Genomic DNA, 15,579 nt, shown 5'->3' on the forward strand with positions numbered 1-15,579 from the left:
TGTTTTGCACCAGCTCCATTCCATTCCATTCATGCCCTTCTCTCACTTCCTTTAACTTCGAGTCTTTCTATTCTGTTATACTTGTTCCATCCTCCCTTCTCTGCCATGCAAGCTTCTCTTTATACAGCCGACTGGGCACAGGTGTGATGCTTTGCCTACTCTGAGGTGTGAATGAGGCAGCTGAGTGACCCGCTCGCTTTTGCACGTGTAAGAGCAATCAGCCCAATCAACCCCAGAGTGAAGCACACTCATGCACACCTGCACCTGATCGACGCCTGCCCTTCCCGGGTCACAATTTATTTAAAAACTGTACTGCACCATGGATCTTTCATCATAAAGTCGCACATATTCACTTGGATAGCAATACCAGTTTTTGTAGTTTGCTTGTTACGGTTTTCAGACACACCTTCCCCACTTTAAGAAATTTATCAAGTAACTGACTTAGCCCACTGCATATTCTGATTATTTACTTGAACTAATGTGTTCATGTTACTCTGTTTAATGCTTTATCGTTTACCATTTTAAAGTGAAAATCTCAAGATATTAGGCACAGGCTAAGGATACACCATAATAGCTACACGGTATCTTATGCAAAACGCTAATAAGAACCGTTTGCTGTCAGACACCAGGAACCAATCATCAGACTATTAGTAAAATAAGAGTTGGTCAGTCAAGTCTAAAAATGGTATTGCCAGGAACACAAGGAAAGATGACTCCGAAACCCCTCTTAAACGGTGATACAATGGGAAACAAATAATAAAAAAAAAATCTTTGCTCGATCAGCTTCTGTTTTGCTGCTGCTGCCGTGCCACGTGATCTACATTTCATGTGGCGCTTCAACCATTTAAAAGCCTGTACAGCACCCGTCCTTTTGTCTCACTGCCTTGTCTCCCAGACGTCCTCAAACACTATGCGATCTCTTTTCACTGTTCCGTTATTTCACCGAGTAATATTTTCTGTTTGTTTGCGCTAATGCAATCTTTAGGCTACTCATTTTTTTGAGACTTTCGGATTTTCCTACTTCCATTATCTCTAACCTGCCGTGCATGTGCATCACGGGACTTGATTCCAAAGGTTGTAAGTATGACGTGACTTGTCTGTCTCGCAGGACGTGAAAGTGTCTCTCTTCAAAAGATCACTGTTCAAAAGATCACGTCTCGTTGCAAGATTTTTTTTTTATATAATAGAGAGATATCAGTTAAACCATAAAATTGTTGCACATAAGGTAAGGTTTCTTTATTTAGTCATGTTTACACAAGAAAACATGAAATTTGCCTTCTCAGTTGCATCTAATAACAGACAGAATGAAATAAAACAAATAGAAACAAGAAAGGTTAAGGTAAGGCAGTTAGATAATACATATTTACACCAAAAAAAAAAAAAAAGGTTACAGGATATACAGTATATCAAAACCTTAATCATTAGCTCCGATATTTCTTATTGAAAAGTTGTACGGCACTAGGAAGAAAGGAGTTTCTGGAGCGATTTGTGTGGGTTTTCAAAGCAACTATCCTTCCTGATTTACTGAACTTTAGTTCTACATGTAATGGATGACTGTCATCAGTTGAGATGATTTCCAGTTTCTTTAACATTGCCCTCTGACACACACTAGTCAAATCATCTACATCAGCCCCAATAACTTTAGCTGCATACTTCATAATCTGCTGGAGCTTTTTTGAGTTTTGGTTTGTCAGACTATTAAACCAGGCAATGAAACTGAAAGTGATCACAGACTGGATCATACTGCGATAGAAGGACAACATTAGGTCCTTGTCTACTTTAAATAGTTTGAGTTTATGGAGGAGAAATAAGTGCTGGTTGCATTTAGAAAATATTTTTTTTGTATTTGTTTTCTAAATGCAACCAGTGCTTATTTCTCCTCCATAAACTCAAGTGAAAACACTTTCATGACATACTGTGGGTTGTTGAAAGAAACAATCACAGCATTCGCAGAGAAGTTTGAGACCTGTGATTGTTAGGTGCACTATCTAGATATTAATTAAGAAGTTGTGAAGCCTGGGCTCTGGGGAACACAAATAACTTGTATAGGTGTTACATATTCACACATCAGGAATTCACCATTTACATTTGACCAACACCTTTATCCAAAGCAACTTACAACATTAGAGCTACAATTGGTTACATTTCAACTCTTTTTCCAATTGAGACACAGGCAGGTGAAGTGACTTGCTCAGGGTCACACAGTGTCTATGGCGGGAATTGAGCCCACAGACTCAGGGTCTGAATTCCAAAGCCTTAACCACTGCACAACACTGTCTGCTATTCTTTATATACAATTCTTTATATGATCACTATAGTATAAAGAATTTGTCTACAAATCTATGTGATGTCTGTTAGAACAAGTAATCGTGTTAAGGTGGGCATTTCAAAGAGCAGTTCATAACTTATGATTTCAATGTCATAATGTATAGGGCAAAAACTTCATTCACATACTTTACTACAGGTAAACAGTTATGGAAAACTATTATGTGTTTCACTGTTAATATTGCTTAACAGTTTTAAAAGTATGTATTGTTTGGGATGAAATATCAAATCATTTTTTGATTGTTAAAAGTAAATTCCCTAAACAAATGTCATACACTATGCTGTAGCTTGACCATGAATATTATTATCTGGAAATCAAACACTCAGGTTTATTGTGAAACAACAGTTTATTTGTGAAGCAGACTTCATTTGAACAATCCAACACTACAAAACATTTTGCTTGAGCCATGCTGTAATATTCTCAAAATATTTGTCCATCCAGCGTATGTTCTCTTCGATTGTCTCCAATGCTTGGTGGACACACCGTAACTGGGATCCATTATCTCCCAGTGATTTAAAGAATAGCTTTATCTGTTAAAAACAAATAACACAGTGCACTAGTATCCTTCACACATGCTCGGTCACCCTACTTCAGTTTGGTTTGCCCTCCATTTACTCCTTGGCACTGAGGTCTACTCTGAACATTTAAATTGAAAAAAGTAGCATAAATGACATTGTAATGCATAATGAAAAATATACTTAAGACAAAACCGAGGGTTCTATTTTTGGCTATGGCTTTTACAGTGCTCTTGATCAGAGTGCAGGCAGTTTCCCACTTTATAACACAAAGGATAAATGATTCAGGAATTATAATTTCAGAAAATAAAATCTACTTTTGTAATTTGACATTGGTTCTGGTTAACATCCTTAATAAAAAGTGAATTATTTCTGCTGAAAAACTTGTTAGATGCTGCACTTCATTTTAAAGCCCTGTAGCTCAAGAATCAAATTTAAATTATGGCAAGAAGCCTCAATGTTTTAGTTGCACACAAAGTTATGAAGATTTAAATTTAATAAGCTAAAGGTTTTAATTGCTGAATCCATGAAAAGGAAGAACCATGTACTTATAAAAATCTTCTGCAATGCAATAATTCATGCAAATGCTAGTTATTTTAACATTATACTTACTTTGGTTTTGTGGGAGATTAAACAACCTTAGTACATAAACATCACTCTAAGATAAGAACATAAATGTAACTTTTTAAAAAGAAACAGTTCAATGACCATGAACACCAACCTCCTCAAGCATCTCCTTGGTTGAGTACTGGTTAGTTACTCCAGTCACCATGTGTGCAATCGAATTGGAACCAAGATCAAACCTTAAAAGGGACAAATTAACAAAAACCAATGACAATTATCATATTCTCTGGCTCTGTAAATCAATGTTAAATAACTGTATATACTGTAAGTCTGCACCTGTAACTGAACAGAAAATGCCCTACTAATATTTAAAAAAAACAGTGCAAAAAATAAAAGAAAATAATAAAATAAAATAGCAGATATCATGCTCTCTTTTCCCGGGAAGAGGTATATAAAGATGATAGTTAAGAGCAAATTTACAGTTTTTTGCCTTCAATACAATTTCCTACTTAAACATTTAAGTGAAAACCAAAATAATTCTTTTTAGAAAATTATAGAACACTTGCTTTTATTACAACAGTAACTCTGTTTGAAACATTGTCTATCAGCTTAAAACACTTGGGTTTTGTAATTTCCCTGCACTCAGTCAAACTGAGAGGGAATGTCTTTATCTTTCTAGGTAGGTCCATAGAGTGGGCTCTAAGTTACCCAATGCAGGGCATTGATCTTTTTTTAAGTCATTAAGTGCTTCAGATATTTACAGCTCTGAAAGGTGAATTATGCATTATTTCTTACTTTTTTGGCAGAAGACAGTAGGCTTCATGTCCAAACATTTTAATATTCAGAACTATTCATTTTGTCACAACTACATGATGCTGCACCACCAAGACTAATAGACACAGTAAGTACTGTATTCTTTGGGTGATAAGCAAATATTTGACTATAAGACATATCCCCACATGTTTAAGGGGACTGAAGATGTTTCCTTACAATATATAGTATAGTGGCCACAATCCTGCCACCCTTAACTACTTCTTACAAGTTGTGAAGAATACAGTAAATTGTTGTAATATAAGAGAATGGCCAATTATTATTATGAATTCTATCAGAACTGGTCTTTTTAAAGCCTCCCTGTAGACCATTTTCTTTGCCCCATCATCAATTACACAGAGGCATCTTCATCTTTACAACATCCTGGTGGTGTCTGCTTTCCTCCATGCTTAAAGACGGACTTCACAGTGCAACATTATGCCTTTAATACCTTTGAAATGTTTTACAGTGTATCACTTTTCTGATCTTTGCCTTTCAAGAGTAAGATCCTATAGATCTTTTATTAGATCCTTGGGCTCCATGGATATCTTTATGTAATGCAGCTAATTTATTCAGGAACAGTTGATGTTACATAAAGCTAATTGGATTAATGTCAGCAAAATCACGTTTCCTATAGTATACATGATCTGTAATGTAATTTATAAAATCTTGATATAGCTATAATCACCATTAGAAAGAGAACTTAATGTATTGGAGGAATTTAAACTTGTTAGTAGCATAAGTAGTAGTTTTACTTTAGTGAAAAGGCAGTTCACTTAAGAGAATAAATGAAACAATGAGATTTAAACTACAGAAAATGTGTGCCCCAAGCATAATACATGTATTTTGTACATGTGTAGCACTTCTTGGTAGGGTAATAAATACGTGGCGGGGACTGAACATGTATGCTTGTATTTGCTCTACAAATACTTAGCTAAAAGGCCAAAATATTTGCTTGATTGCTCCACAACTAACATTTCATCGAAGATATTCTTGTTCTTACTTATATAAATGTTGAACACATCATGAGTCCATCCATTCATTTTTATAGAAATTATGCACATTAAAGCCATGAGAACAGGTGTCTTGACAATTATATACTTAAACAAATTGGTAATGTTAATAAGTATACAAGTGTTTTTGCTATAAAGTAAATGTTATAACACAAAGGAAACTCACATTAACATTCAAAATATAAATGTTAAAGAAAGCATAACTTACTTTTTCACAAGCTGAGCCCAATTAGTCCTCAAGAACTCCCATGCATGTTTATATCCAGAAGGGTTTTTACTGACAAAGACAACAACATAAGGAAGATCTTGGGTTTTCACAACATCTCCTTGTAGACTTTGTTCCATTAACCTAAATGTAGAAGTCAAAACAAACAACCAAAATTAAGTTCATGAGTTGGAATGACAGATAAATTCTAAATAAAATCCCCCAAATTAGGTAAAAACAGACAATGTAATACTGTTTGTTTTATTGATCTAAAATATGTACATTGTAATAAAAATAGTAATTTCAATACCCCATTACTACCTCCAATATTTATAGATATTCCTACTATTTACAGCATAACCACATATACAGTATGTAATGTGTAGCACCAATATATTATTGTATACTATCTATATGGTACACTGTTCATTTGACAGTTTGTGTCAAGACTAATGATGAGTATGGAGGACTATTTCGGACAAAATAAAATAAATAAATAAATGCGCAAATAAATTAAAGTTCTGTGAAATGTGAGCATAAATAAATAAATGTTTCATGAAATGAAGCCTTAATAAATAAATGTGCCATGAAATGAGAGCATAAATAAATAAATGTGTCACGAAATATGTTTTTTGTTGCTTATTTATTTATTTCATTTTGTCCGTAACATTCCTCCAAACCATCATGAAATACGACTTGAAATAAAACTGTCACTTTCACTCGTCAAAGTTGAGAGGGTGGGCTCTAACACACCCTCTAGTTATTGATTTGTTGAGTGTTACCTTCAGCCTAGAGTAATCGAACTATGAGCCATATGATTCTCAAGGTACCAAAGCGCATGCTTAAAGTTGTGCTTGTGAGTGTCCATGGCGAATATGACTGCTACAAAAAGTTGCCCAGAGTTGCTACGTGAAGCGGCAGTTTTAATTCAGGAAGCTCTAACCTCTTCATCCCCTCAGGAATCAGCACATGAGGTTTCAGCTGTAAGTGCCCCACTTGATAGCCGAAGACCTACCCCCACTTTGTCGAGTACTCACTCTACTCCTGTTCAAGATATACTACTGTATTTTAGGTGGCTGTGCTAATAGCGCTGTAAATTTGCAATAGTTATTTGTCTGCAAAATACAAACCTGCCTACAAGTAAACAGAAAGACCTGACGGTAGCCACATCACAAACGAAATATCAGTTGCTGAATACTGAAGAGCTATTAAATCTAACAGAAATATTTTGTGAATGTCGCACAATAGTTGAGTTGGAGCCATCATTTTATAAACATACTCGCCTCTTTATATTCACTTTGTTACAATGAGTATAATTGAACAGTGGTTATCTTAAAATGCAGTTTTCACCTACTGTCAAGTGATTTTGGTAGACTGAGAATGCAGAAATTAATTTGATGCAAAGGATGTGGAGGAAACAAAACAGGTTTATGTGCATTTTTAGGATAATAAACTTTAATATGAACAGTTGTTTTTCTTCTCACTTAACGGTATGTTATACACATATATTGTTGCAAGTGTTTGTTTTAGTACATTCAGTAACCCACAGCAGAAAGACTGTGGAAACAATTTTGAGTTAATTTTTCATGCTATTAAATAGCTTTCCGTTACTAATTTCCTATATTGTTATGCATGTATTTTTCCTTGATTTCTCAATATGTGACTGTATTTCATTTTTTACTTTTTTCTTAATTATTTTTCTATGTTTACCAATATGTTCTATTTTCTTATATCACATTGTTTATATTTTTCATGTAATTGTATTTTTAATTTTTTATTCTATGTAATTGTTAGTCTACTACCTTTGCCTTTTTCTGCTTTTTCTACCACTTTTTATATATAAAAATTTGATTCATTTTCATTTCAGTTTGTATTTTTCATACAATTGGTTTCTGGGGTTTTTTTTGTTGTTGTTTTACCTGTTTTTCCCCCCCTTTTCGTAATTAAACAACACGTTTCTTTGTTTTTCACCACCCCCCATAATTACTGTTTAAAGTAGGTTTTAAACATTTATTTATACTCTCTCTCTTTCTCTAAGACCTGTGGTTCCTTGCAGTTTAGTGCGCATATTTTTTATACAGTGTTTCCTGGTATCCTGATTCAGTTTTACCCTTCTGTAGTTATTTGTAGTATGTTGCTACTTCTAGCTTTCCTAAACAATCCTCAAAACATGGTGCCCACATTCCAGAAAGGATGATTCTCCTCTACATTTAACTGGGCTTTCAGTGTTGCAGTGAAAGAAATACAGTGATGAGCACATTTATTGAACACATTCAATTTTATCTTGTTAAAAACAATATTGCTGCATGTCAAAAATTAAATGTGTTGCTTCTTTTAATTAACAGCAGAGGTAGCACGGCTATTTGCCCCGTATGGGGGCTCAAACAACCCAAGGAGGCAATTTAGGTCTACTAGAAGGATGCCTTCTCCAAGCATAGTACATCACATAATGTACACACATAATTTTTGTTGTCTAAGTGACCAGACTTCTACCAAAACACCAAGTCAAAGCGAGCCTTGCTGCCTCTGGACTTGGAGAAAAGATCTCCTTCACAGGTATGTAATATTATTAGACCACAAATAAGTAGCCCAGTTAACATAATGTAAAGTATGGAAGGAGAGAAATAATTTTGGTTTTGCAGAATAATGTCAGCAGTGTGAAAAGATCATAAATGTGAAATTACATGGTTAAGTAAAATGTGTGATATTTAATTCAAACTGGAACGTCAGTCTTCTTGCATTCTTCCATTTCTCTGCAACAATTCTCTCTCTGAAATATGTGATATCTTCGGCAGAATCCATTTCATCGGCAGTAGTAAGCATTTTTCTAATTAATTCTTGTGCTATCTCGTTTACTTCCATCTCACACACAGCCATGTTGAATTAGGCATAGCCAATCTACAGAAGTCGATTAACCAATCAATAACTAGAGGGTGTGTTAGAGCCCACCCTCTCAACTTTAACGAGTGAAAGTGACAGTTTTATTTCAAGTCGTATTTCATGATGGTTTGGAGGAATGTTACGGACAAAATTAAATAAATAAATAAGCAACAAAAAACATATTTCGTGACACATTTATTTATTTATGCTCTCATTTCATGGCAAATTTATTTATTAAGGCTTCATTTCATGATACATTTATTTATTTATGCTCACATTTCACAGAACTTTAATTTATTTGCGCATTTATTTATTTATTTAATTTTGACGGAAATAGTCCTCCATAGATGAGAAGGATGCTTAATGCAATTTTTAAGAATGGAAGCATGCTTCTGAAGGTCACTGTAATAAAATGAACAGGTAGGAACATAATCTATTTTAAAGGCTGTTCATTCTTACAGTGCTGAGTATTTGAGATAGTGTACAATACACGTATTATATGAGACGGGTATTACAAAATACTACAAAATGATTTATGAGTTGGGCTATATGTCTAGATTTTCAAGCGGCTGTCATGTTTTGTATTGTACATGTACAATAATATAACTGTTTAAACCTAGTTGTGCTTAACTTTACTATTATTTTTTGGAGTGTGAGCATTGGGAATGGAGGATTTGCCTTTGGCCTTAACCCTAAAGCAAATATTGGAAAATGTAATAATAAGTATTATGCATATTGTGACGTGCTCTGATGCATTTCAGAGATTGTTACAAATTCATGGGAAGGCACATGGCAAATATTTCAGATAGCTCCAATGAATGATGATGAAAGTAAATGAGTAGTTCTTCTACTACTTACATTGTTACAGTTTATTTCTGGGTCATCTTGAATCTAAAAGCACCTTTGTAGGCCAAAGAGTGTTGAAGGATGAATGCAAATAAATAAATCAAATGAAGGAGAGCCTGTGGAATTATTTTGTGCTTCTTTTACATCTTCTTAAAACGTTAGTAGATTACTTATGATTATGTCATTCTAGGCTGCCCTTGTTACTATCTAGACTTTTATGGCACTACTCATTAACACCGCAAATTTTGTTTATTCTCTATCTTGGTAATCATTTAAAAAGTACAAAACATTTTAAGTGGCAGTCAACAGTCCTTATTGCAGCTTTCACTGGTGAGATGACAATATGAACTAATACTGTTTGCAGAGACAGAGCTCTTACCTGCCGTGTATGTTGGAAAAACGTATAGGATATGCCTGAATAATAGGGTAGTCTGGAGCTCACACCTATTTGCTGTACAAAATTTGCAAAAAGGGTTGCAGTCTCCTTTAGATGTGGTGGGATGGTTTAAGCAATGTGAAACAGACAACAGACTTGTCTTATCTGGTGTTTCATGATAGAGTCAATGGGAGATATCAAGCTGTTTTTCCATCTCTCTACAGAGAGACCCATCAAAATGCACACATGTCATCAAGCAATCTACATCACCTTAAGATGCAACATTTTTATAATCAAGAAAGTTTCCTCAAATCATTATCATTTCCAATTTCCATCTACATGTAGTCAGTGGGGGTGCATGATATACAACTGAAACTTACCTGGCAGTTGCCACCTACCACAAGGCATACTATTCAAACAATAACTCTTAGGACAAGGGGCTTGTGTTCTCCATGTCTCTTGTCAGTTAAATCAGTAATCAACAAGAGTAAAATAACTGATTATAAGTATTTCAAAGAATGGAAATAACTTTCTAAATAATTATAAATATTTTAGGCCTATTCACATAGAGAAATAGTAAAGATATAGCACTTCAGCATCTATGCTGTGACAGATTTACCATAGGTTAACTTACCACTTAAGTTTTTTGGTTTGTCTACTGATGCAAAGAGCAATTTTTATTTGGCTTTTAACTGAGCTGAACAGTGACTGCTGATATTTTTCAAAAAGGAAGTCCCAACCTTCAGGATCCTGAGCTCCAATGCTGTACACTGCCAGAGCAATGTCACTTGGCAAACTGAAAGAAAATAAAACATATAACCAAGGGAAATTTTCAGAATATATAACTGGCCAACATTATTTGGGTCTGCTTTCATATACAGTAATGATTTTTATGCAATGTTGTTATGTTGTTTAGTAATCAGACAAAGAAATCCTACACTATAATGAGTAACCAAAGGGATTGTGTGGAGTACTATAATCTAGAGGGCACACCCTTTCTTCTCTATTATGCATATCTAGTCGTTAAATATATGCATATGCAAAATTATGAGTTTACAATTTTTAATAATCAGGAAATAGGCCAACTACTGATTACTTGGCAGGCAGTACATACAAGCTTATCTGTAGGATGTTAACATTACAACACCAAAATAATAGTGATGAGAACAGGGCATTCATCCCAACAAAGCTCATCTATCCTATTCATATAATTTTTTCCAAAACAACATTGTTCTGAATTTTAAACCTCAACGAAGTACAACTGGCTAACAAATTACTGGGTGACTGTGCTGTTGTCTACAGCTTTCTGAGTGAATTATTTAATTTGCTGTTTAATGTGCTGTTGAATTTATGGTTTTATAACAATAAACAAGTCAAGAAAAACTAACTTTTAAGAATGTGTATTTAGTGGCGCTTTGGATACAACAACTTTTATTCCCTGTATTCAACCAGCAAGAATAAAAATGGCTAATAAGAAAGTCTTTGGCTTCTTTGTCAGTTCACTGGGAGTGTTCTCATATACGAATAGCCCATTGATAATGAAAGACTTCCTGTTTAAATTTTTCGATGCTGTTCCACAGCCATTTAATAATATCGCTACATGTTTCTTACTTATAAATATGAATAGATCCCCTGCAAAGGTGAAAAAGGTGAAATAATTTGCAGACCCTCCAACTTGCAGGGAATTCTTGGGGGTTGGTGGCAGGATTGGCTCCTCAGCCACTGTAAAAACTACACACAGCTCCGAAATGACAGAGAAGACACCCTTCTGCTCTTTGCGGGAGTAGCTCTGCTGCACTTGCATTATGAAGGGGAAAGCCCTCAGAAACATCATCCCCAGAACAGTCAAAACTGTTGGCAAGTCAACTGCAGCACTCAGGTCCCAATTTGAGGTGGCACATCCGGGTAGGTGTGTGGAACAACTTGTCTCTACACCATGATCATCATCATCTTTCTCTGCTGTCGGAGGAGCTTCGTAAACTCTGCATTTCAATAACGGCACTCTCTGAGGTGTTCAGACCAGGGACTGGCCAGGTTTCTGTAGGTCGGTACACCTTTCATTGGTCTGGTTACTCTGATGGCTGGCATAATCAGGGAGTAGCTGTTGCGGATCGTCTCCTTCTGATGGTGTCCGATGTCGTTCTTTTCAACAAGCGTATTATGACACTCAGATTAAGGCACTCTCTGAGTGCCTTGTCTGTTGTCTCAGTGTATGCTTCAATTGCGGTGAGTGATGTTTCGGTGAGGGAGACATTTTATTCGCAACTTTGCTCAGTGTTTTGATGAGGTGACACTCCTTTGGTCATGAATGACTTTAATGCGACCACTGGCACTGACAGGGCTGGCTATGAGGATTGTGTCAGTCTCCATGGGTCTACAAAATGTGGTGAAAGTAGCTCAATGTTCCTTGATTTTGCAAAAGGTCAGGGGCTGTGGTTCTAGCGCCCTGAGCCGCATCACTGGACATGGTACTCCAATACCAGTTGTGCAGTGGAGATCAATCATATCCTCGTGGGAGGATGCTGGAAGCTCCTACAGAACTGCAGGGTCTACGGAACTGCTTAGTTTGTAAATTCTGACCACAAACTTGTTGTTGCTATTCTGAAGATCCAGCTTAGATCCAGTAGGCTACCACCTACTAGAAAAATGAGGCTGGACCTGGCCAGACTCCAAGATCAGGCTGTTCCTAATGAGGAATCGAAACATTACACACATCCGAATCTGTTCCTCAGAGATTCGCAGTTCTTACAGATGACACTCCAATTGTGACCTGCTGGGCTGGCTCCTTTGAGCAGCTCTTTAAAGCTCATCCTCCGGCTAAGATGCTGGACATCTCTGGGTCTGTGGTTCTTGAGGCTAAACCTTCAATTAGCTGTGAACCACCCAGTCTCACTGAGGTGGTTCACCACCTGTGCCATCTAAGGGTAGGGAAGGCTAAAGGGATCTGTGGTATCCGGGGTGAACTTCTCCAGGCTGGTGGTAAGGCTGTCCTTCTTGCATTGCAAGCAATCTTTCCTTACATTTGGGAGACGGTCATCATCCCAACTGACTGGGAAAACAGGACTTGTCATCCCTGTCTAGAAAGGGAAGGGTGATCACCTGGATTGCAGCACCTACAGGGAGATAACACTGCTCTCAGGTAAGGTTCTTCCTAGGGTCATCCTCAATAGGATCCGTGGTCACCTACCAGTGACTGAAGCAGTCTGGTTTTATGCCAAAGAGGTCTACCATTGACCACATCTTGGCACTGAGGGTTCTCATGGAGTGCAAACGCGAATATCGGCAGAGTTTCTTTGCAGCCTTTGACAATTTTCGTAAAGCGTTCAACTCAGTTGATCGAGTTGCCATGTGGGAAATCCTCAGACTTTATGGGATTCCCTCAAAATTGCTGCCTGTACACTGGTACAGTGAGTGCTGTGCAGAGTGGAGGCAGAGCTCTGCATTTTTCCCAGTTGATTCTGGGGTTTGTCAGGGATGTGTTCTTGCTCCTACTTTGTTCAGAGCTTCCATGGACTGGGTATTGGGCAGAGTCATGGAGTCCAGCAGCTGTGGGGCATCTGTTGGTAAAGAAAGATTCAATGATCTTGACTTTGCCAACAATTCTATGATCTATGTAGTGTCAATGGAGGCTCTGATCGGGATTCTCTAGAGACTGAGCGAGTCTGTGTGTCTGGGCTTGTGAGTATCCTGGATAAAAACTAAGATCCAGGCCTTTAATGACCTTGTTGAGAGGTTTACTTACCTCGGCAGCGACATTCATGTCTCTGGTGACTCTACCTATGAAGTCAGTAGATGAATTGGGAGAGCATGGGGGTTATGAGGTTGCTGGAAATGGGTGTGTGGTGCTCCCAATATCTTTGCAAAGGACCAAGCCTTTAGAATCTTGGTGCGTCCTGTTTTGCAATATGGTTGTGAGACACAAATGCTATCCAGTGACCTGAGATGAAGACTGGGCTACTTCGGTACTGTGTCTTTTCGGGGAATAGTTGGGTACCACTGATTTGACTTTGTGTTGAACGAGCAGTTGCTCACAGAGTCCCAAATGAGGTGCATTACCTGCATTGTGAGGGAGCATCAGTTATGGCACTATGACCATGTGGCGCAATTCCCTAAGGGTAATCCGGCTCACAGGATCCTCATTGTTGACCAGAGGGACTGGACCAGGCCAAGGGGATGCCCACATAACACCAGGCTGCAGAAGACAGATTGTCATTTCAGTGGTGTGTGACTAGACCACGTGTCTGCCTGGGGGGTTGCCAACCAGGATCCTGAGCTCTTTTGTTATGTGGTGGATGCAGCAATGCGCTGTACTAGTGCATGCTTCCCTAACTGACCTGACCTGAATTTGCAGATAGCTTTTTTCTTTCAGGTGTGGTTTATCTTTCAGAAATGTTTCCCCTATAAGCATCAAAGACTAATAAATATGACAAAAGATTCTAACATGGTCAGGGTTACAAAGTCAAAGGTAGGGTATTGCTGGGGAATAACAGAGTATTGAAAAAAAACTGCAGCTGAGTTCATAGGCTTACTAGACACCTGGCAAAATCCAAACATGGACAAACATTAATAACAAGGTTCACATTCCTGATTGAATTGCTTACTTCTTTTTTGGTAACTCACTGCAGCCCCATTACACTGGGATTATTTTTCATCTTTGCATAAACTACTGTATACTAGAACAAAGATAGTCCATGCATGTTGAAAGCTTGGTGAAGAAGGCAAAACAATTTTTTTATCATCTCATATGCCTTAGGGATTTTAGGCTGCCCTCCCAATAACTAAACAACTTCCACACAGCCACCATAGAAAGTAACCTGAAAGAAAGCATTACTGCCTGGTTTGGAAACAGCACACAGCCAAGACCACAAGGCTCCACAAAGAGTGGTGTGGTCACCAGAACAAATCTCTGGGTGTACACTCTCTACATTTTCGGTCAACTGTACCAAGTGAGGTCTGACCAGGTCAAAGAACATTATTAGAGATACCAGCCATCCCAAAAATGTCCTCTTTTCTGTTCTGTGGTCAGGTAAATGGTACCGCTTCCTAAAGTCCTATTCATTAAGTTTTTTATTTATCACAAATTTTGTAATACTAATATTAATACATATTGCTGACATCTAACAAAGATTTTTATTAATACTTTTAAAAAGTAGTGTATTATTGTTTGTTACCTTTTTATTTTCCATTTTTATGCAGTCTTGGAGTTTAGCAACTAAGTATTTCACTATATATTGTACTGGGTATGTAACTGTATGTGATAAATACAAAGATTTTATTTGATTTGATTCTGACTAATACATGGTCAATTTACATAAATAGTACAAGTTTGGGATACAAAGAAAACAAGAATATCTGGAGAAAAAGCCATGTAAACACCAGAGAATGTGCAAACTACAGACACACAATTTACTCAAGCTGGGATTTGAACCAACAAATTTGATTACTGAGCTATTAGGCAATGCAAAATACTATGCTCTGCTTCATGACATCTTTAATAAACTTAGCTACAAAAAACTTCCTGATCACTGACTAAGGAAAACATAGCAAATAGTGGCCCACCATACTCTAGTAATATCAGAAAAAAGTAATTAACTCTCATTAAATTCATCTGAAATGTTTTATTTACCTAGAAAAGAACTTCAGTGCCATTCCTGCAATTATCATTTTTTTAAGAAACCAAAATATTTACCCAGTTACTCACCTCATATTGCCTCCAGATTCTTTCCAATTTTGAAACAAACTCTGTGCTTTCTCCACACATGGTTTGTACTGGCGAACACAGGCAAACATAAGCAAAGAGCTGCGTAGCAGCCTCTCAGAAACTGATCCGTCATTGGTCCATGACTGCTTGTCAATCAGGTCCTGAAACAGGTTGACTATATACTTCTACCAAAAAAAAAAAAAAAAAAAAAAACTTTAAAGACTGCTTCAGTTACAAACAGAAAAGCATAAGGCACATTTACCCAAATTGTATACTAAAGTTTATAGGTATACACTATATCCCAAATTTCAGTGAATGTCTAAGTAAAAAGAAGTTAACATAA

At 36.9% G+C, this 15,579-nt stretch overlaps 1 protein-coding gene across 1 annotated transcript in view; it reads right to left on the reverse strand.

Annotated features, from left to right (window-relative positions):
• Window positions 1-2,653: 2,653 nt before the first annotated feature.
• erap1b (endoplasmic reticulum aminopeptidase 1b) overlaps window positions 2,654-15,579 on the reverse strand; it is a 114,453-nt gene continuing 101,527 nt past the window's right edge. Inside the window, exons 15-19 of the mRNA XM_051929618.1 lie at window positions 15,237-15,421; window positions 10,170-10,331; window positions 5,437-5,577; window positions 3,563-3,644; window positions 2,654-2,856 (exon numbers count right to left, since the gene is read on the reverse strand). Of these exons, the coding sequence (XP_051785578.1) occupies window positions 2,710-2,856; window positions 3,563-3,644; window positions 5,437-5,577; window positions 10,170-10,331; window positions 15,237-15,421 (717 nt within the window). The 3' untranslated portion in view covers window positions 2,654-2,709. The remainder of the gene's footprint in view (window positions 2,857-3,562; window positions 3,645-5,436; window positions 5,578-10,169; window positions 10,332-15,236; window positions 15,422-15,579) is intronic.

This window comes from Erpetoichthys calabaricus, chromosome 7, assembly GCF_900747795.2.
Source record: "Erpetoichthys calabaricus chromosome 7, fErpCal1.3, whole genome shotgun sequence".
Classification (NCBI taxonomy): domain Eukaryota; kingdom Metazoa; phylum Chordata; class Cladistia; order Polypteriformes; family Polypteridae; genus Erpetoichthys; species Erpetoichthys calabaricus.